The sequence below is a fragment of the Bos indicus x Bos taurus genome, chromosome 14, assembly GCF_003369695.1.
Source record: "Bos indicus x Bos taurus breed Angus x Brahman F1 hybrid chromosome 14, Bos_hybrid_MaternalHap_v2.0, whole genome shotgun sequence".
In the NCBI taxonomy this organism is placed as follows: domain Eukaryota; kingdom Metazoa; phylum Chordata; class Mammalia; order Artiodactyla; family Bovidae; genus Bos; species Bos indicus x Bos taurus.
In genome coordinates this window covers 21300959-21322496 of record NC_040089.1, presented here as the reverse complement: position 1 = coordinate 21322496, position 21538 = coordinate 21300959, and the positions used below count along the sequence as shown (strand labels likewise).

The 21538-nt window shown below is 43.5% G+C and overlaps 1 protein-coding gene across 1 annotated transcript in view; it reads right to left on the bottom strand.

Moving 5' to 3' along the window:
• Positions 1 to 4262, bottom strand: part of LOC113903994 (formin-like protein 20) — a 101981-nt gene extending 97719 nt beyond the window's left edge. The window contains exons 1-2 of the mRNA XM_027560643.1: positions 4181 to 4262; positions 3791 to 3916 (exon numbers count right to left, since the gene is read on the bottom strand). Coding sequence (XP_027416444.1) covers positions 3791 to 3916; positions 4181 to 4262 — 208 coding nt within the window. The remainder of the gene's footprint in view (positions 1 to 3790; positions 3917 to 4180) is intronic.
• Positions 4263 to 21538: the final 17276 nt, after the last annotated feature.

Below are 21538 nucleotides of genomic sequence, written 5' to 3'. Positions count from 1 at the left end.
GAGTGCACCCTATGCATTTCTGTGCACTCACTTTTCACTGCACATTGTCTCTCTGAGCCTGGTCCCTGTTGTCTGTAGCGATGCTAGGTTACAGCTCGGTTACCTGTTCATCCTACTGCTGACGGACAGGTGGTCCCCCAGACCACTCAGCATGCCTGTGGCTTTGTGCGCTAGAGTCCTCAAGCACCCAGCCAAGAGCAGAAACCACTGCCCAGAGGCCGTGACGATGTCCACCTTTCCCAGATGGTGCAGAATCGTGCAGACTTGTGTCCCTTCCAGCAGTGTTTAAATGTTCTAGGTATTCTGTATCCTCACCTACATCTGATACTGAAGTGCTGTTGGGCTTTGCCACTCATTAGGTTTGCATCTTTTCAAGTGCTTCTTGGGTTCAGGTTTCCTTTTGGTAAAATTCCCATTAAAATTTGGTAAAATCTAAATTCACCAAAATCCTTTTGGTAAAATTCCCATAAAAAAATAAAAGATGCTTGCTCCTTGGAAGAAAAGCCATGACAAAGCTTATGACAAAAGCTAGATGGTGTATTTTAAAAGGAGACATTGCCAACAAAGGTTCATCTAGTCAAAGCTATGGTTTTTCCAGTAGTCATGTATAGATGTGAGAGTGGACCATAAAGAAAGCTGAGCACCAAAGAATTGATGCTTTTGAACTGTGGTGTTGGAGAAGACTCTTGAGAGTCCCTTGGACTGCAAGGAGATCCAACCAGTCCATCCTAAAGGAAATCAGTCCTGAATATTCATTGGAAGGACTGATTCTGAAGCTGAAGTTCCAATACTTGAGCCACCTGATGTGAAGAACTGACTAGTTAGAAAAGATTGAAGGCAGGAGGAAAAGGGGATGACAGAGGGTGAGATGGTTGGATGGTATCACCGACTCAATGGACATGAGTTTGAGTAAGCTCTGGGAGTTGGTGATAGACAGGGAAGCCTGGTGTGCTGCAGTCCATGGGGTCATAAAGAGTTGGACATGACTGAGTGACAGAACTGAACTGAAAATCCCTATTCAGGTCTTTGGTAAATTTTTGTACTGATTGTTTCTTTTTAAAGATGTTTTTATTTTCAACCTTCGTGGTATCCTTATGTCTTTACATGTGTTTCTCACTAACTTCACAGGCTCTGCCCTCAGTCTTTCCCAGGATCAGAATATTTTCCAATGAGTCAGCTCTTCGCATCAGATGGCCAAAGTATTGGAGCTTCAGCATCAGTTCTTCCAGTAAATATTCAGGGTTGATTCCATGTCTAATTCCAGTATCAGAACTCTACGGTGGGCTTTATCTCATGAAAGCTAACCTGTCAGCTAGCTTTCATAAGCCCTGTTTCTCTTGTACTTTGTGAGCACTGCTGGTTCACTGACCTCTTTAAGTCCTGGACTTAAGGTTTTCACACCACTCAGGAAGAGTGGCATGAACATCCATGGCAAAGCGAATCTGGGCATGTTACATCTTCAGGGAGACTTAACTCCCTTCCTCCTTCGAATAGCAAATTTTGAAATAGGCAGTTTTCTTTGCCTTCTCTGGGAGCTGGGGGTGGGTAGATGGATTATTTTTAGTTCACCATTACTGAACTTGATAGGGATGGAGATTCTAGCCAAGACTGCGGGGAGCGAGCTCCGCCTCTGGCAAAGGTCATGAGGAAGGAGGCTTGGCATACGCAAAGGCGGGATCAAGCCTCAGGAGTCTCCCTGGAAATTCTCGAGCAATCTACCCCCAAAACCAGAGTCTGCCTACTTTCTGCTTTGTGCTTTCACCTACACCTCTGACTTTACGGGGGGCTGTCCCCCACTACCTCTCTGAAAAAAGTTAGCTTACAGCTCCAGTTAATAATTCCTGGGTGTGACAGTGTTTAACTTACAAACTCCTTTGGAAATCCTCTAGCCTGCCTGAATAGGTTTTTCCGGCCTCATGTGATTGTTCAGAGCCTCCCAACTGTGAGAGGCAGGAGATGTTCTAAACTGTCTAAACACAGATTCTTTTGAGTAGTTAAAAGATTGATTAGAAATTGTATTGGTGAAGGGATTTTCACTTGTTGGGCCAATGTTTGCTGCTAAGTCTCCATATCCCTTACCTGCTGTGTCCCTGGCAGTGTATTGGTTAATATAATTGGTGTAAATAGTAGCTTTAATGTTTGTAACCTGGGACCCTTGAGTTAATTCTTTTTCTTGTTGTAGCCCACCACACCTTTGCGCTGTAGGAATGCAACTTTATCTAATGCTTTTGGAGGGTGGCTCCTGACCAATCACCTTTAGAGAAAAATAAGTTTTCTGAAGAAAAGGTCTTAAAATGTTAACAGGCCTCCGGGCCAGAAGATGATGCAAATCACCTAACTTTTGCATATGCTAAGTTTGCAGGAAGAAAGCCTGGCTTGCTGCCTGACTCTACCCCTTCCCCCATTATCCTCTATGCATAACTTAAGGTATAAAAACTACTTTGGAAAATAAAGTACGGGCCTTGTTCACCGAAACTTGGTCTCACCATGTCGTTCTTTCTCTTACCTTCTGGCTGAATTATTCAGCCTCTTTTCTCCACTGAATTTCCTCACTGAGCTATCCTTATTTCAGCCTCTTTTCTCCACTGAATTTCTTCACTGAGCTATCCTCATTCTATTACTCTTTATATCCTTAATTAACATTTAATTAAGCAATTGTCTCCTGATCTTCGCCTACGCCGTCTCTCCTTCGAATACCCTGGATCAGCCGGGGCTGGTCCCCGGCACAAGACTCCCCATTTAATTTAGGAAAGGGCTTTTCTCTTTTTCCTGTGGCCCTGCTGTCCCAAATCTGTAGTTAATGCGACTGCTTAGTTGCTCAGTTGTGTCCGACTCTTGTGACCCTATGGACTGTAGCCCACCAGGCTCCTCTGTCCATGGGATTCTCCAGGCAAGAATACCAGAGTGGGTTGCCATTTTCTCCTCCAGAGGATCTTCCTGACCCAGGGATCAAACCTGAATTTCTGGCATCACTTGGTTAAGTAAATTCTCCAGCTAAACAAGACTCTACCTTGCTGACTTTGCATTTTCACGACACAGCTGTCATTCGTAAGCTCCCTGAGTCCTGCAGTTCTTAGCCTTATATTCATGGAATGCAACAGTAGGTTTTTTTTTTTTTTTTATTCTCATTAAACATCAGCTTAGGTTTTTAAACTAGAAAGTTTTTAGTCTTTCCTTCCAGAAAAAAATGCCCTACTAATACAATGTAATATTTATGATACTTTGAGCTGAAAATGGTAATAAACTTGCTCCTCTCGGCCAAGTTCTCCAAATTGCAAACATCAGCAAGAGCGGTGGAATGATAGCAATCGGCCTGAAAGGAAGCCGGCTTTGTGGTTTATTGATAACAGACAATAAAAGACACATGAACGATGTCAAGCATAGTTCAAAGTTATTTTAAGACAAATCATTCTTGTTCATGGAGAAGAGTTTTTTCTTCTTTTTTTATATAAAAAAAAAAAAAAACCCACGTATTTAAAAAGTTCGAACATTCTGCCAAAAGAGGGCAGTATTCACTTACAGTAGAATAGAAAGTGACTAAACAATTACTGAGAGAAGGCGAATGAATGTTTTCCCTCATACTCAGAAAGTGGATAAAATTTGACAAAACGTTCTCCACTCACCATCTTTGTCTCCCCCGCTGGTCATCTGGAATTGTTGCTTACATTGACCCAAGTTTTACGTTTTTCTGTTTTATATATATTTTAAGTTCTACTTTATGGATGAGAGTTGTTTGAAGATTTCAGTCTCTAAAGATAGAACCAAGAACTTCTCATACATACCTTCTTACCGAGCGACCGGAAAGTGCACGCTGAACCGAGACCGGTACTGGTGGTGCACGAAGCGGGCAAGCGCCCGGTCTGGAGGCGCGGGGCCCCCGGGGGCTCTCCGCGCACACGCGCGTCCGCGGGCGAGTCTGCTCCAGGGGCGAGGGCGGGGGCTCAGGGCCACACCGGTCCTGTTACATATTCAGTAGTCAGGGAGAAATCAGAAATCACTGGCCCAGTGTCTGAGGAGCGAATATACAGAAAGAAAGGAAACCATCTTTTGAGAGCAGACAGGAGTAGGGGGTATGTGCACCTAGATAAGCCAGTTATCACCACACCTGCCCGTTAGGGTGTGAAATGTTATCGGATAAAAAGAAGAAAAGCTGTCCTGCGTGGACGAAATAACTAGTCACCGTGAGCTCCGAAGCGCTCCCGGCAGCTGAGAGGCTGGGCTCCGGAAACGGTGCCGCGACCGCGGGGGAAGGACGCGCGCATGCCCGTTGGCTTTGGCGTGGATGGGTCCTCGACCCGCGACCCCCGCACGCCCCAGACGAGCCCGCCGGGCCCTCCCCCTCCACCGCCAGGTCCCCTGATGGTGGTCAGAGCCGGCTTCTACCTTTCCTGCGACCCCAGGCCTCCGCGCTTAGACTGGAAGGAAAGCGCGAGCAAGTGAAGCGCTGAAATGAACTGGTGTGCTCCTGGGTCCGTCTCCTTTCCAACTTCTTCCAGAAATTTCCACAGAGAATTTTCATCTTCATTCCTTTAGTAACTTTACTGCTTCATTCCTTTAGTAACTTTCCTGCACAGATTCCCAATTTAGTCCCTTTATCATCCTCACACCCACCCCACCCAATTCCCATCTTTCCTACTCTGAATTGAACGAACAGGATCTGTTGCATTTGGAAATAACTCACGTAATCTCGCTCGGGGCTCGCGTCCACGCGCCCCGCAGTCTCTGGTGGGTGATGCTCCCGGTTCCCCCAAACCGCTCTCCCCCCGACACCCCCCGCCCCCGCCCCCAGCCACCAGGCCAGCATCTCAGGGGTGGGGCCTGTGGACACCCAGTTCAGCACCCAGGAGCCCCCGTGGGCTGGGAGAGCACACCACATCCTACTTCCGCGTGGGATGTGGGGAATCATGAAATGAGGGTTTTTAGCTCGGTAATGAAAGTTGACACTGGTGGTTGGCTGTTGCACATGAAACATATCTATTCGGCCCGTATGTCTTCATCGTAATTTTTGTTAAGTATTTTGTTAATTTTGTATGATCCTGAATATGGAATTGTCTTACTAGAAAAACTCACAAGACAGATTCTTAAGCCTAGGGCCACTTGCGCAAAGTGGATGCTCTTCCTGGCTTGTCAAGTCTCAGGACTGTAAATAGCAAATCTCTGCGTGTTTTTTAGAAAGTAAAAGAGCATACTTTTGGAAAAGAATACTTGCAGAAACTGAATCATAAATAAAATATAGCTTCTGGCAGGAATTGGGATGCCAAGAAGAAGACGTAAGGGCTATTTTAAGAACAGTCCTGGTCTGCCCTTTGCAAGTGAAGGCGTGAGGGCTGCACACAGGAGGAGCTGAATTCAGCGACCTGGGTGTGAAGCTGGCTCTGCCTGGTCCTCCCTGGGATTCAGGGCGAGATGCTCAGTCCCACAGAGCCTGTTCCTTCCTCCACAACAACAACAATATCTGACTGGAGAGTTGTGGGTCTGGAACAAATAAGGAGCAAGAAGTGCCTCGAGAGTGCCTGGTCCATGGGAACCATGCAGTGGGTAAATTCTGTGCTTCTTACAGATGTGTGTAGAGGAGGACGTGGAGGAGGAAGACGATGAGGACACGAGGGTGACGTGTCTGAGCCTCTCAGGGAGCAGAGGGTCAGGGCAAGGAGCAGGTGGACACCCGCCCACCTCCCACCCCAGCCTGAGGTGGTCACCTGAGTGAAGTCATCCTGGGGCCTTGCCTCTGATGGTGTGGCTCATTGCTACTGTGGAGAAGCGATTCAGGTCTAGGTCTATGAGTGTTGCTCAGATCTGGGCTCTGTTTCCACCCGCATCTCTGTGCCTGCCTTGCTTCCTGTCACACCCCAGAGGACACTCTCACTACCCCCCACCCCCGACTCTAGCTCACTTTATGCAGTGTGTGTGCTTTGCACTGACTAAATTGTGGGTAAAAGGGCACTTATTAGAAATCTGAGAACTGAAGGTGAGGCTGGGAGGTACCTTGACCTCCTGTTCTGCTGAGGGTGGGTGAGCTCTCACCTGGCACCAAGTGCTGTGGGAGCCCTGTGACTCTGGCTGCCAAGCTTACTGGGGATCATTGCTTCTGGAGCCCTTCCAGGGTGTCAGTGTCCTGGTGCTCACACCATCCTCTGTGCTTGATGACGATGAGGTTCCTACCACAGCGATGTGGAGGGGGTGCTTGGAGGGGTACTCTGTCCCCCTCATGGGTAAAAGGGGGGAATCGAGTCTTCCCGCCACGGGAGGGAGCAGTGATGACAGAGGTTCTAGGCTGTTGTGTCGTGTGTACACGTGGGCAGGTGGCTGCGAGACTGCACGTAGGAAAAGGGAAGTTCATGCATCTTATTTACCTCGCTTTGCCTTGAACGTGAAAATGTTGAAGGTTTGAGTCACAACTCGTGAGCCTGCTGTGAAGAATGTAGCCACTGACAGAGGTGAGGACAGCCTGGTGCGGTGGGCTGACTGTGCCTGCCTGTGTGTGAAAGTGTCTGTGATAGGGGATGCACACAGGGGTCTACTCTGAACACAAGGGGGCTTACAGCCCAGGAGGGGATTTGGGGTGGTAGGTGCGAGATGACTAAGAGGAGACGTGGTCGTGGTGGGGGGGTCTCTTGCTGGAGGTGGAATGGGAGGGTCACACCTTGGGGTGGGGGGTCACTCTACACCCACCTGGCAGATAGAAGAGGAGCTGTCCCCCCCATACTTTTGAACGACAGTGAGTGGAACAATGTGTTAAGTTGCTGTTGGTATTTTTCTTTATGGATTAATTTCATGATAAAGGTAATAAATATTAGAACCACTGATTTTCTACCTTTTGTCCATGTAGCTTTTTCTCTATTGAGGATACAAAGTTTCTCTCCCTTTGTTCTGCTGAGGTTTGAAATCATCAGTCGGTCAGTTCAGTCTCTCAGTCGTGTCCAACTCTTTGCGACCCCATGAATCACAGCATCAGCCTGTAAATTTGCACCAATGCACTTTGTGAATGCTGCTGCTGCTGCTAAGTCACTTCAGTCGTGTCTGACTCTGTGCGACCCCATAGATGGCAGCCCACCAGGCCCCGCCGTCCCTGGGATTCTCCAATGGAGAGTACTAATTAGTAAGCCAGCTACCTGTGTAAATAACTACTATATAAATACATGTCCAACATAGTTTACGGGAGAACAAGCCCTATAAAAGCTATATTATTCTTATGTACTTATTTAATTTTGGAACAAAATGAATTACTGTGAAACCTTAAATTTCAGAAGCCCTTCCTTGGGTAAACTGTATGCAGAATACAATTTCACAATGACTGAAAATAGCTTGTGTGTCTAAAGTGTGAAAATGTGTTATGATAATAGGCACATTTTTTGATCTTTTATATGAATTTCATAAAATAATATGGAGGAATTAGGTATATACATTTTCAAATTATAGTTGTTTTTTTTTTAAGAAATAACCAGTGTCTGTTCTTTTGTGTCTACTCTATTGATATACTTTTAACTCATTCTTTTAAATCTCTTTTGTGAACTTACATATTCAGAAGACATATGATTCTTTTAATCATTTAAATATCAACAGCAATCTAAAGTTATTAATACTTTCATCTTCCCACCATAGATAATTCAGAAACAGTAACATTGATGACATTTCTCTGGAAAGCATTAAGGAATAGCCTTTAAAAATGACGGTTAATAAAGCATTTCTATTAACTAGCTAGTTACTGCCATTGGAAGTTACATTGATTTTAATCTTTTGAGGTTAGACACTATTATTGTTGAGTGGGGGGGAAAATTCTGATATTCTTCCAAAACAAATTGTTGTTCAGCTTCTCCCATCCTTTGTGAACCCATGGACTGCAGCATGTTAGGCTTCCCGGGCCTTCACTATCTCCCGGAGTTTGTCCACTGAGTCAGTGATGCTAACTAACCATCTCATCTTCTGCTGCCCTCTTCTCCTACCTTCAATCTTTCCCAACATCAGGATCTTTGCCAATGAGTTATCAGGTGGCCAAAGTGTTGGAGCTTCAGCTTTAGCATCAGTACTTCCAGTGAATATTCAGGGTTGATTTCCTTTAGGATTGACTGCTTTTATCTCCTTGTTGTTCATGGGACTCTCAAAAATCTTCTTCAGCACCATAATTCAAGACCATCAGTTCTTTGGCACTCAGCATTCTTTATTGTCCAACTCTCACATCCGTGTATGACTACTGGATAAACCATAGCTTTGACTATGCAGACCTTTGTTGGCAAAGTGACATCTCTGCTTTTTAATATGCTGTCTAGGTTGGTCATAGGGCTTCCCTGATAGCTCAGTTGGTAAAGAATATGCCTGCAATGTAGGAGACCCTGGTTTGATTCCTGGGTCAGGAAGATCCACTGGAGAAGGGATAGGCTATCCACTTCAGTATTCTTGGGCTTCCCTTGTGGCTCAGCTGGTAAAGAATCTGCCTGCAGTGTGGGAGACCTGGGGCGATCCCTGGGTTGGGAAGATCCCCTGGAGAAGGAAAAGGCTACCCACTCCAGTATTCTGGCCTGGAGAATTCCATGGAGTGCAGTCCATGTGGCCGCAAAGAGTTGGACATGACTGAGCAACTTTTACTTTCACTAGGTTGGTCATAGCATTCCTTCCAAGAGGCAAGTATCTTAATTTCATGGCTGCAGTCATCATCTGCAGTGATTTTTGGAGCCCAAGAAAATAAAATCTGTCACTACTTCCATTTTTTCCCCATCTATTTGCCATGAATTGATGGGACCAAATGTAAACCATAGACTTCACTTTGAAAATTCGCTTAAAGTTCTGAATATTATGAAGTGAAAGAATCCTGTTGTTTCAGTCACCATTAAACCATTAAAATTGCAGAGATATTAAACAGCTTTCCTATGGATTATACGTCAGTGGATTAAATAGGACATTCATATCAAGGCTGCTGCAGCTGCTAAGTCACTTCAGTCGTGTCTGACTCTGTGCAACCCCATAGACGGCAGCCCACTATGCTCCTCTGTCCCTGGGATTCTCCAGGCAAGAACACTGGAGTGGGTTGCCATTTCTTTCTCCAATGCATGAAAGTGAAAAGTGAAAGTGAAGTCACTCGGTCGTGCCCAACTCTTAGCGACTCCATGGACTGCAGCCTACCAGGCTCCACCATCCATGGGATTTTCCAGGCAAGAGTGGGCTGCCATTGCCTTCTCCACACTGCATTTAAATTACACTGCAATCAGTATTTGATGCTCTTTTAAAATCATATTCTACATAGTAGCCATCTCTTCTTATATCAATTTACATGTTTCCTAAGATTTTCTTAAACATGACTCCTGGGAGCAGGATTCTTTTGGGGAGAGTGTTTCCTAGAAAAGGCAAGGGCTGCTGTAGAGGACTGCAAGCCACTTTTCATGTTGCACATAAAGATTCAGTTCAGTAGAGCAGCCTTGAATAATGGTAATAAAAAATGGACTGCTGCTGGAAATGGTGTAAATTGTATACACTTAGTGAAAGGACTTTTCAATGTGAAAGACTCAAGATGCCCTGTTTCTTAGCAGAATGTTGAATTTGATAACATGGTAAATAAAGGCATGGGCTTCCCTGTTGGCTCAGTGGTAAAGAACCTGCCTGCAATGCAGGAGATGAGGGTTTGATCCCTGGATTGGAAAGATCCCCTGGAGAAGGAAATGACAATCCATTCCAATATTCTTGCCTGGGGAATCCCATGGACACAGAAACGTGGTGGGCATCCATGGGGTCACAAGAGTCAGACAGACTTAGAGACTAAACAACAAATAACAAACAAAGGTAACCAATCTGGTCAAACTATAGCAAGTGAAAGTGGCTCAGTCATGTCCGACTCTTTGTGACCCCATGGACTCTACTCCCCATAGTCCACAGAATTCTCCAGGCCAGACCCTAACATGTAAAGAATCTCAGGCAGATTTTTACCACCTGAGCTATCAGGGAAGCTTCCCTGGTAGTTCAGATGGTAAAATGTCTGCTTGCAACGCAGAAGACCTGGGTTTGATCCCTGGGTTGGGAGGATCCCCTGGAGAAAGGAATGGCAACCCACTCCAGTATTATTACCTGGAGAATTCCATGGACAGAGGAACCCGGTGGACTGCAGTCCATGGGGTGACAAAGAGCTGGACCAACCAAATTATAGCAAAGTGATCTGCTATATGGAACCTCCAAGAGGAACCCCAATGCAGAACGCAGGCTGGAAAGTGGGGCTGGCTGGATCTGCCCCAGGGGAGTCTGGTCTACCCTGAGGGTCCCATCCTCCACCACATCCCTTCTCAGTCTTGGGTTCAGCAATAGATTCCTGGATACAATACCAAAAGCACAGTGACAAAAGAAAAAGTAGATAAATAGTTCTTTACCAAAATTAGCAACTAGAGCACCATTAAAAAATAAGACAAAGAATGGGAGAAAATTTTCAGATCATATATCTGACAAGAGTCTTTTGTAAATAGAACAAAGAGCCCTTCCCTCTCGACAACAGCAACAACAAAACGGGTAACACAGTCAAAATTGAGGAAAGTATTTGAAGAGCTGTTTGTTGAAAGAAAATACACAAATGACCAAGAAAGCCCATCAGAAGATGCTCAATGTCATTAGTCACGAAGGAGATGCAAAACAAAGCTAAAATGAGCTACAACTTTAACCCTTCAGATTAGATCAGTCGCTCAGTCGTGTCTGACTCTTTGCGACCCCATGAATCGCAGCATGCCAGGCTTTCCTGTCCATCACCAACTCCCGGAGTTCACTGAGACTCACATCCATTGAGTCAGTGATGCCATCCAGCCATCTCATCCTCTGTCGTCCCCTTCTCCTCCTGCCCCAATCCCTCCCAGCATCAGAGTCTTTTCCAATGAGTCAACTCTTCGCATGAGGTGGCCAAAGGACTGGAGTTTCAGCTTTAGCATCATTCCTTCCAAAGAAATCCCAGGGCTGATCTCCTTCAGAATGGACTGGTTGGATCTCCTTGCAGTCCAAGGGACTCTCAAGAGACTTCTCCAACACCACAGTTCAAAAGCATCAATTCTTCCGCACTCAGCTTTCTTCACAGTCCAACTCTCACATCCATACATGACCACTGGAAAAACCATAGCCTTGACTAGACGGACCTTTGTTGGCAAAGTAATGTCTCTGCTTTTGAATATGCTATCTAGGTTGGTCATAACTTTCCTTCCAAGGAGTAAGCGTCTTTTAATTTCATGGCTGCAGTCATCATCTGTAGTGATTTTGGAGCCCAGAAAAATAAAGTCTGACACTGTTTCCACTGTTTCCCCATCTATTTCCCATGAAGTGGTGGGACCGGATGACATGATCTTCGTTTTCTGAATGTTGAGCTTTAAGCCAACTCTTTCACTCTCCTCTTTCACTTTCATCAAGAGGCTTTTTAATTCCTCTTCACTTTCTGCCATAAGGGTGGTGTCATCTGCATATCTGAGGTTATTGATATTTCTCCTGGCAATCTTGATTCCAGCTTGTGTTTCTTCCAGTCCAGCGTTTCTCATGATGTACTCTGCATATAAGTTAAATAAACAGGGTGACAATATACAGCCTTGACGAACTCCTTTTCCTATTTGGAACCAGTCTGTTGTTCCATGTCCAGTTCTAACTGTTGCTTCCTGATCTGCATACAAATTTCTCAAGAGGCATATCAGGTGGTCTGGTATTCCCATCTCTTTCAGAATGTTCCACAGTTTATTGTGATCCACACAGTCAAAGGCTTTGGCATAGTCAATAAAGCAGAAATAGATGTTTTTCTGGAACTCTCTTGCTTTTTCCATGATCCAGCGAATGTTGGCAATTTGATCTCTGGTTCCTCTGCCTTTTCTAAAACCAGCTTGAACATCAGGAAGTTCACGGTTCACATATTGCTGAAGCCTGGCTTGGAGAATTTTGAGCATTACTTTACTAGTGTGTGAGATGAGTGCAATTGTGCGGTAGTTTGAGCATTCTTTGGCATTGCCTTTCTTTGGGATTGGAATGAAAACTGACCTTTTCCAGTCCTGTGGCCACTGCTGAGTTTTCCAAATTTGCTGGCATATTGAGTGTAGCACTTTCACAGCATCATCTTTCAGGATTTGGAATAGCTCAACTAGAATTCCATCACCTTCACTAGCTTTGTTCATAGTGATGCTTTCTAAGGCCCACTTGACTTCACATTCCAGGATGTCTGGCTCTAGGTGAGTGATCACACCATCGTGATTATCTGGGTTGTGAAGATCTTTTTTGTACAGTTCTTCTGTGTATTCTTGTCATCTCTTCTTAATATCTTCTGATTCTGTTAGGTCCATACCATTTCTGTCCTTTTTCGAGCCCATCTTTGCATGAAATGTTCCTTTGGTATCTCTGATTTTCTTGAAGAGATCCCTAGTCTTTCCCATTCTGTAGTTTTCCTCTATTTCTTTGCATTGATCACTGAAGAAGGCTTTCTTATCTCTTCTTGCTATTCTTTGGAACTCTGCATTCAGATGTTTATATCTTTCCTTGTCTCCTTTGCTTTTCGCTTCTCTTCTTTTCACAGCTATTTGTAAGGCCTCCCCAGACAGCCATTTTGCTTTTTTGCATTTCTTTTCTATGGGAATGGTCTTGATGCCTGTCTCCTGTACAATGTCATGCACCTCATTCCATAGTGCATCAGGCACTCTATCTATCAGATCTAGGCCCTTAAATCTATTTCTCACTTCCACTGTATAATCATAAGGGATTTGATTTAGGTCATACCTGAATTGTCTAGTGGTTTTCCCTACTTTCTTCAATATAAGTCTGAATTTGGCAATAAGGAGTTCATGGTCTGAGCCACAGTCAGCTCCTGGTCTTGTTTGTGCTGACTGTATAGAGCTTCTCCATCTTTGGCTGCAAAGAATACAATCAATCTGATTTCAGTGTTGACCATCTGGTAATGTCCATGTATAGAGTCTTCTCTTGTGTTGTTGGAAGAGGGTGTTTGTTATGACCAGTGCATTTTCTTGGCAAAACGCTATTAGTCTTTGCCCTGCTTCATTCCGTATTCCAAGGCCAAATTTGCCTGTTACTCCAGGTGTTTCTTGACTTCCTACTTTTGCATTCCAGTCCCCTATTATGAAAAGGACATCTCTTTTGGGTGTTAGTTCTAAAAGGTCTTGTAGGTCTTCATAGAACCATTCAACTTCAGCTTCTTCAGCGTTACTGGTTGGGGCATAGACTTGGATTACTGTGATATTCAATGGTTTGCCTTGGAAACGAACAGAGATCATTCTGTCATTTTTGAGATTGCATCCAAGTACTGTATTTTGGACTCTTTTGTTGACCATGATGGCCACTGCATTTCTTCTGAGGGATTCCTGCCCACAGTAGTAGATATAATGGTCATCTGAGTTAAATTCACCCATTCCAGTCCATTTCAGTTCGCTGATTCCTAGAATGTCGACATTCACTCTCGCCATTTCTTGTTTGACCACTTCCAATTTGCCTTGATTCAATGGACCTGACATTCCAGGTTCCTATGCAATATTGCTCTTTACAGCATCGGACCTTGCTTCTATCACCAGTCACATCCACAGCTGGGTATTCTTTTTGCTTTGGCTCCATCCCTTCATTGTTTCTGGAGTTATTTCTCCACTGATCTCCAGTAGCATATTGGGCACCTACTGACCTGGGGAGTTTCTCTTTCAGTATCCTGTCATTTTGCCTTGAGAATGGTGAAAATAAAAACATAAAAACAAGTGTCAGCAAGGATGTGGAGAAACCCTGCTGATGGAATTGTGAAATGAACCACTTTGGCAAACTTCTTGGCAATTCCTCAAAGCCTTAAATGTAGAATTACCATATGACCCAGTAACCCTAGTCCTAGGTAGATAACCAAGATAGACAAAGACATGTTTCCACACAAAAGGCTGTACAGGGGTGTTTCTAGTAGTGTTTCATTGTTCAGTTGCTAAGTCATCTCTGAATCTGCAACCCCATGGACTGCAGCATGCCAGGCTCCTTTGTCCTCCACTAACTCCTAGAGTTTGCTCAGATTCATGTCCATTGAGTTGATGATGCTATGTAACCATCTCATCCTCTGCCACCCCCTTTTTCTCCTGCCCTCAGTCTTTCCAGCATCAGATTTTTTCCCAATGAATCAGCTCCTAGTAGTAGGGTTCATCAGGACGTGATTCAAATGCCCATCAACAGATAAGTGGATAGAGACAATGTGGTCTGTCCATTCCTTGGCATATCCTGCAGCAGTAAAAGGGCAGTACTGATTCATGCTACAGTGTTGAAAACGCTTTGCTTAGTGAAAGGAGCCAGACACAAACCAACATATATTGTATGGTTTCATTTGTATAAGCATCTAGATATACACATCATGAGGGCGATCTGGTTTCGACGTCTGTCACCTCATTGATCACCAGGGTTGATTTGGCTGATCTGTCTGGCTAGGGGGGTGTCCCCTTTCCTTTCTCACCTCTCCCTGTGCATCCCTCCCAAAGCTGCACGCTCGGTTGAAGAGGACAACCATCCCCAAGAGAGGAGGACTGGTCCTCGGTCAAGGGCATGCAAGCAGTGGTGCTTCCCTGCTAGAACCTCCAACAAGCTCTCAGAATAGATACCTTGTAGAGACAGTGATGTAGGGGCCATGGAGTGGGTGAGTCCGTGGGAGGATTTCTGCTCGTGAGGATGTGTTATGAGATAGATGAACGTGGGGCATGATGATGTGTTTTGGGTTTTTCTGGGGTGGTGCAAATATTCTAAAAGTAGATACTGGTGATTGCTGCACAGCTCTGTCAAGATGCTAGAAACACTGAATTGTGCACTTTAAGTGGGTGAGTTTTTTGGCATGCAAATTCTATTTCAGTATGGCTGTTATACAGTTTTCCCCTTGGCTTTCATTTTCTCATTTGAGAAATGAGAAAGTTGGGGTTGATTTTAGCTTCTTCTAGGGCTTCCCTGGTGGCTCAGATGGTGGGAAGATCCTCTGGAGAAGGGAATGGAAACTTACTCCAGTATTCTTGCCTAGAGAATCCCGTGGACAGAGGAGCCTAGCAGGTTAGAGTCATGAGGTCACAAAGAGTCGGACACAGCTAAGCACACACACACATCCTGTAAGGTGAATCTCATTTGAGTCTCAGTTCAGTTCAGTCATTCAGTTCGTGTCCGACTATTTGCAACCCCATGGACTGCAGCACGCCAGGCCTCCCTGTCCATCACCAACTCCCAGAGCTTACTCAAACTCCATCGAGTTGGTGATACCATCCAGCCATCTCATCCTCTGTCGTCCCCTTCTCCTTCCACCTTCAATCTTTCCCAGCATCAGGGTCTTTTCAAATGAGTTAGTTCCTTGCATCAGGTGGCCAAAGTATTGAAGTTTCAGCTTCAGCATCAGTCCTTCCAATGAATATTCAGGACTGATTTCCTTTAGGATGGACTGGTTGGATCTCCTTGCAATAGACATTTGAGTCTATGTCAGTGTATATGTTTGTCTCACATCCTGTGACAGATTTTTAAATGAGGATTCATGTTATTTCTATACTCTGAAGTGCCTGTTAAACAACATGTATATTTAGTACAAAATGCTGTTTACTGCACTTCCACAATAGTGTTTTCTTTTTTAGCAGCTCAGTAAGCCATCCTAACTTTATGAGCTATAGTAACTTCATTAACTGTCTTGTTCCCTCCCACAGGTCCATAATCTTGTTAAACTAAACCAGCAGCTGGAATGTGGAGTTAATTTAAAAATTAACTTCCCTTATACTTGTTAAGGATGAGAGATTTCCTAATTAGTCCTGACAAAGAGTCAGTTTTGATGGACTTTTTAATTTTAATAACGTATTAGCTTACATATTTGTTTGTCAGATATGTAGAGCAGCAGGGGTATCTTTTATCTAATCTTACAATTAGAATTCCAAACTAATTGTAAAGAAATTTGAGCTTTTTCCTTTTTCTTCAGGGAATTAGTCCAGATCTAAGAGAGAAGTTGGAGCTCTGGACTAAAAGAATCCCCAGGGGCAGCACCCAGTGGGTATTGGGAGGGGCTGGATTCAGCAAGGTTTGCTCAGGGTTTGTGTTTCTTGTAGCCTCGCTCTGATGTCTGTGTACGTGGGGGAGCAGTCCCCTCTCATTCTGGACAGACTGATGTTGGTGTAGGAGGACCGTGACCGTGCGTGGTGAGAGGCCCTGGCTGGGTGGGGATGGTGGTTCTGACTGGGGACTGCTCTGTGTGGAGGCTGTCTGCAGTGCCATCGGGTGGGGGCGGTGCTGATGAAGACTGCAGGGCTCCTAGAGGGCCAGTGCTGCCTCTGCACAGATGCAGAGTCTACTTCGGAAGAAAGTGAAAGTGTTAGTCACTCAGTCCTGTCCGACTCTTTGTGACCCCATGGACTGTAGCTCGCCAGGCTCCTCTGTCCATGGAACTCTCCAGGCAAGAGTACTGGAGTGGGTTGCCATTTCCTTTTCCAGGGGATTTTCCTGACCCAAGGATTACACCCTGGTCTCCTGCATTGCAGGCAGATTCTTTACTGCCTGAGCCACCAAGGCAGAGTCTGCTGGGACCACCTAATATTTTTCCTTCCATGGGTGATGCCTGTGGGGTTTTTTTGGCAACTGGCCCAGCTTGTGGTTGTCTTCATGGTGGTGATGTCACAGGTGTGGGTGTGTGGGTGCCTGTGCAGTGGCCGTAGGCCTGGGGTCTGGAGAGCTGGCCCTTGTGAGTCAGCCTCAGCTTCTGCTGGCCGGCCTGCAGCAGTGCTGGGTAGGGAGCCTGAGATGAGGGAGCAGAGCTGTTGTCTGCTGGGGAGCACAGAGCAAGCCAAGCAGGCTCTGGGGCTGGGTATACCCTGGGGTAGAGTGCTGGCAGCTGTGGTTGTGGGCAGTTCGACAGAGGCACTGTTGGGATCCCCAGTGGCAAAGTCAGCCTGGGCCCCATAAACCGGGCCACGGGACCACAGTGGTGCCTGCTGTGTGGCTGGTGTTGCTGGACCACCTTCTTCTTTGATCCTCGCTGCCTCCAGTATATTTGCTGAGCTGCTCTCCCCATCAGTCCTTTCTGTGCAGTTTTTCTCCTTTTTTGCTCCACCGTGTTGCTGTAGGTTCTTAATTGGACTCTTCAGCCCTAAAGCTATTTTCATTTGTGAATAGCTGTCTAATTGTTTTTTTGTTGTTGCAGGGAATGAAGGCTGGTATCTCCTACTATGTCATCTTGCTCAGTTTAGATTTTTTAAAAATTATTATCAAAATATGTATGAAAAATAATGTGTTCAGTTTTGTATATTTAACTTGGATTTTTATGAGTATATATTCAAATAGTCTTTGGATACAATCATGTTTAAAGAATTCTTTAGACCATTGAGAAATAGTACATGACAAGATAGGGTTGGAAAAGAAGACATAAAAATAGAGTTCAGAAAAAGGTAAAATAGCAGCAGAAAGGTAGTGTTTTAGAAGCAGTCTGCTTAAATTTTTAAAAGCTGATAATAATGAAAGAGCAGGCTTCTGCCATTCGTGACCCATATAAAATCTGCAGAGTTCATTACACATTTTTCAGGTTTAATTACTGATCTAAACAATAAAAACAAGCCAACTGGACATTGCAAATTGTTTAGATTTTTTTTACTACTGATCAAAATAATGAAAATGAGCAAGGAAATTATTCTCATCAAATCCACAATTTTATCAGGTTTGATCAAACTGATAAAACTACAGTCTTTACCAAATGAAGCTTGAATTACTGATCAAAATAATGAGAACAAATGCCAAAAGCATTTACATCAAATTCCTAACCCAGAAGCACAGATGCAATTCTTGTCCGGCATAAGATGATGAAGAAAGTGGCTTCCCAGAATGAGCAGGTCGGAGGGGGGAGTCGGGACCGGGAGCCCCACTGTCTTCTGAGAGCCCATCCTGGAGGGTGGCCCTGCTTCCAGGAAACAAAGCAATTTGGGTTCATGATGAAGAACCTTTTCATCGGGTGAAGAAGAAATAGAAACGAGCCTTTACATTCACAGATCGTGCATATCTTGTAACTGTTTTTCTGTGTTTTCTAGTCTTCTGTCAGTTATTCATGATGGAAGAATTTGAGTTCTTTATGAGGAGACTATTTAAAAATTGCTATTACAGAGAAAAGCACACATAATACAAAGGCTAGAATTGAAAAATTCTGAAGAAATAGCAAAAAATTGATATTTAACAAAGAGAGTGAAGTCAAAGTCACTCAGTTGTGTCTGACTATTGCAACCCCATGGACTGTAGCCTGCCAGGCTCCTCTGTCCATGGAATTTTCCAGGCAAGAATTTTGGATTGGGTTGCCATTTCCCTACTCCACTAAGAAAGAGAAGTAATAGTAAAAAAAAAAAAAAAAAAAAAAAATTGGTATAATGTTCTAGAAATACTTAGTTAAACATAGCGATGCTTTATTTATTTATAGGGCTTCCCTGGTAAAGAATTCAGTGTATTTTCCTTGACCATGAATATAATTGGTGATGGAGATAACCAGAGATTTTTTAAAATTATCACTAAATTGGATGATCATGTACAAATAATTAGGAACAGCTGGTTTCTTATTAAAACTCATCTATTAATTTTTTCAAATATCATAATTTCATTTTTGGAAGCTCTGTTCAGAAATGTATCCATTTAACTTGTTATCCAGTTGGTTACCTGCTAATATTTAAATTTATCCAGAATCTTTATAAGCAAATTCATGAAGAAATTTAGAATGTAAAAATCCCTGCATGTACAGTTAGCTTACAATTATAGATATGATTCATGGTTACTTTTTTTTAATGAAAATATACTGGTTATGATTGTTAAATCAAATATATCTATTTAAATAAATATGTATTCTTGAATAGGGAAGACTTAACATCATAAAGACAAAATCAGGCATGTTCAGGGTAATGTGGCTGTAGACTGGATTCCACATCATAAAGGTCTTTTTTTAAAGTTAACTTATGTATTTATTATAGTACAGTAAAAGTACCATTAGATTTTTTTTTTTTCTGGAATGAGATAAGTTGATTATAAAGTCCACTCAGAGGAAAATATAGGTAAGAATTTCTAGAAAAACTCTAAGGGCAACAGGGCCAATTAGAAGCTCTAGATATAGCAGATAATAAAGCTCATGACAAAGCTTCTCAGAAAAATAATAAACTGGGAAATTCTAGTAAGGTTAGCAGATGAGGTTAAGGATGCCCTTGGGCTTAATTATTACAAATTTATGAAGAATCTACTCTTCAGGGTCAGAGGTTTTCCCCAGCAAAGGACTGCAGCATGAGCTGACAATTAGCCTGTGAATAGTTGGCCTCAGAAAGCAAAGAGGAACTGAAGAGTCTTTTGATGAAAGTTAAAGAGAAGAGTGAACAAATTGGCATAAAACTCAACATTCAAAAAACTAAAATCCTGACATCCAGTCCCATCACTTCATGGCAAATAGAGAGGAAATGATGGAAACAGTGACAGACTTTATTTTCTTGGGCTCTGCAGATGGTGACTGCAGCCATGAAATTAAAAGACGCTTGCTCCTTGGAAGAAAAACTATGACCATCCTAGATAGCATATTAAAAAGCAGAGCCATTACTTTGCCAACAAAGGTCTGTCTAGTCAAAGCTATGGTTTTCCGGCAGTCATGTATGGATGTGAGAGTTGGACTATAAAGAAAGCTGAGGGCCAAAGGATTGATGCTTTTGAATTGTGGTGTTGGAGAAGACTCTTGAGAGTCCCTTGGACTGCAAGGAGATCCAACCAGTCCATCCTGAAGGAAATCAGTCCTGAATATTCATTGGAAATACTGATGCTGAAGCTGCAATACTTTGGCCACCTGATGAGAAGAACTAACTCATTTGAAAAGACCCTGATGCTGGCAAAGATTGAAGGCAGGAGGAGAAGGGGACGACAGAGGATGAGATGGTTGAATGGCATCACTGACTTGAGGGACATGAGTTTGAGCAAGCTCTGGGAGTTTGTGATGGACAGGGAAGCTTGGCGTGCTGCAGTTCATGGGGTTGCAAAGAGTTGGACAGGAACTGAGAGACTGAACTGAACAGATAGGTTTATTATAGTCATAAAAATACTGCACACATTTATACATAACACTGAGTGACTGAACTGAACTGAATTGGCCTTAAACATAGTTTGGCTCATTCCAGGTGTAGACCAGTTACAGAGGAGAAACAAGAGAGCTGAATGAATATATAGAGAAAAATTACAAATCTGATTCATCTCATTTAAACTGTGCTGCATAGATAGGATATGGATGACACACACAGGCAGGGGTGGTTTAGGTGTTGATAAGATTAACAGGTGATAAGTTTTGATGGAATTGAGGAATTTATGAAGTTGAGGAAGTACAGAGAATAATCCTTTTCTGTCCTCAAGGAGTTCAAAAGTTAGTGGGCAGTTAAACAACATACACACAAACACACATGCAAAGACACACAAAATCTAAGTATAAACAATTCAGATGGCATTATGAGATCCTTTATGTAATTGGAAATTGTATATATATATATATATATATATATGTTTTCTTGATGTTGATGAAAAAATTAAATGTGCTCTTGTAAACCTGTTAATCTCTATTGTAGGAATATACATGTTCAGTATAAGTGTGGCAGAACAACTTCATGGTGGCAGAAGAGTGTGAACAGAAAGTGTAAGACTGTCCGTGTGGACATAGCCTAGATGATGACAGCTTGAATTCTTTCCAGGGTTGTTCACCCTTTAAAACTTTGATAACAAAAGTAGTCTTTTTGGTTCATGATGGCAGATTGATTGCCTTGTATATTTACATTTTACTAGGTTCACTGATATGACTGTTAAAATTGACTATTTGTTAAAACACAAATTGACTGTTTGTTTCACAATGACAACTTGATGGGCTTTTGAAAGCAGTTATATTTACGTTTTACAGGATCTGCTCTTCTGAACATTTGTCAGTATAACAGGATCCACCTTTGACACTTGCTTTTAAGCAAAAGCCAAGAAGAGCAAGTTTGAAAGTGTGTTTGGAGGTTCTGAACAGAGCATGTGTCTACCCAAGAAAGTTCTCCTCCTCCACGAAGCAGTATGTGTATGGAGGATGCACGCGAACAAATGAAGGAAGGACTGCAGGTCTGCCAGCCTGAGCATCTCAGCTGCCACATTCGAGCACCCTTGTTACTGTGTGAGGTTTCAGAAAAATGGATGGGGTGGGGAATGGTTTGTTTATTACAGCAGAAATGTGGCTTTATATCTAAATATCAGAGAGGATAAGAAGTTGGTGTGCTGGTTCAGAAAGACTGGTAGATGATAGATACAGGTGGGTAGGTAGATATGTAGATAGGTGGCTAAGTGAACAGTGGCTGGTGCTCAGTATGTAATGTGTACATTAGTTTTGGTTATTATCTTTGACAAAATCCATCTTCTTATTGTCTCATTAATTCAGGTCATTTGATGGTGGCAAGTACCCCATTTTTTTTTAACATGAATCAGCCATAGGTATACATATATCCCCTCCCTTTTGAACCTCCTTCCCATCTCCCTCCCCATCCCACCCCTCTAGGTGAATACAGAGTCCCTGTTTGAGTTTCCTGAGTCATACAGCAAATTCCCGTTGGCT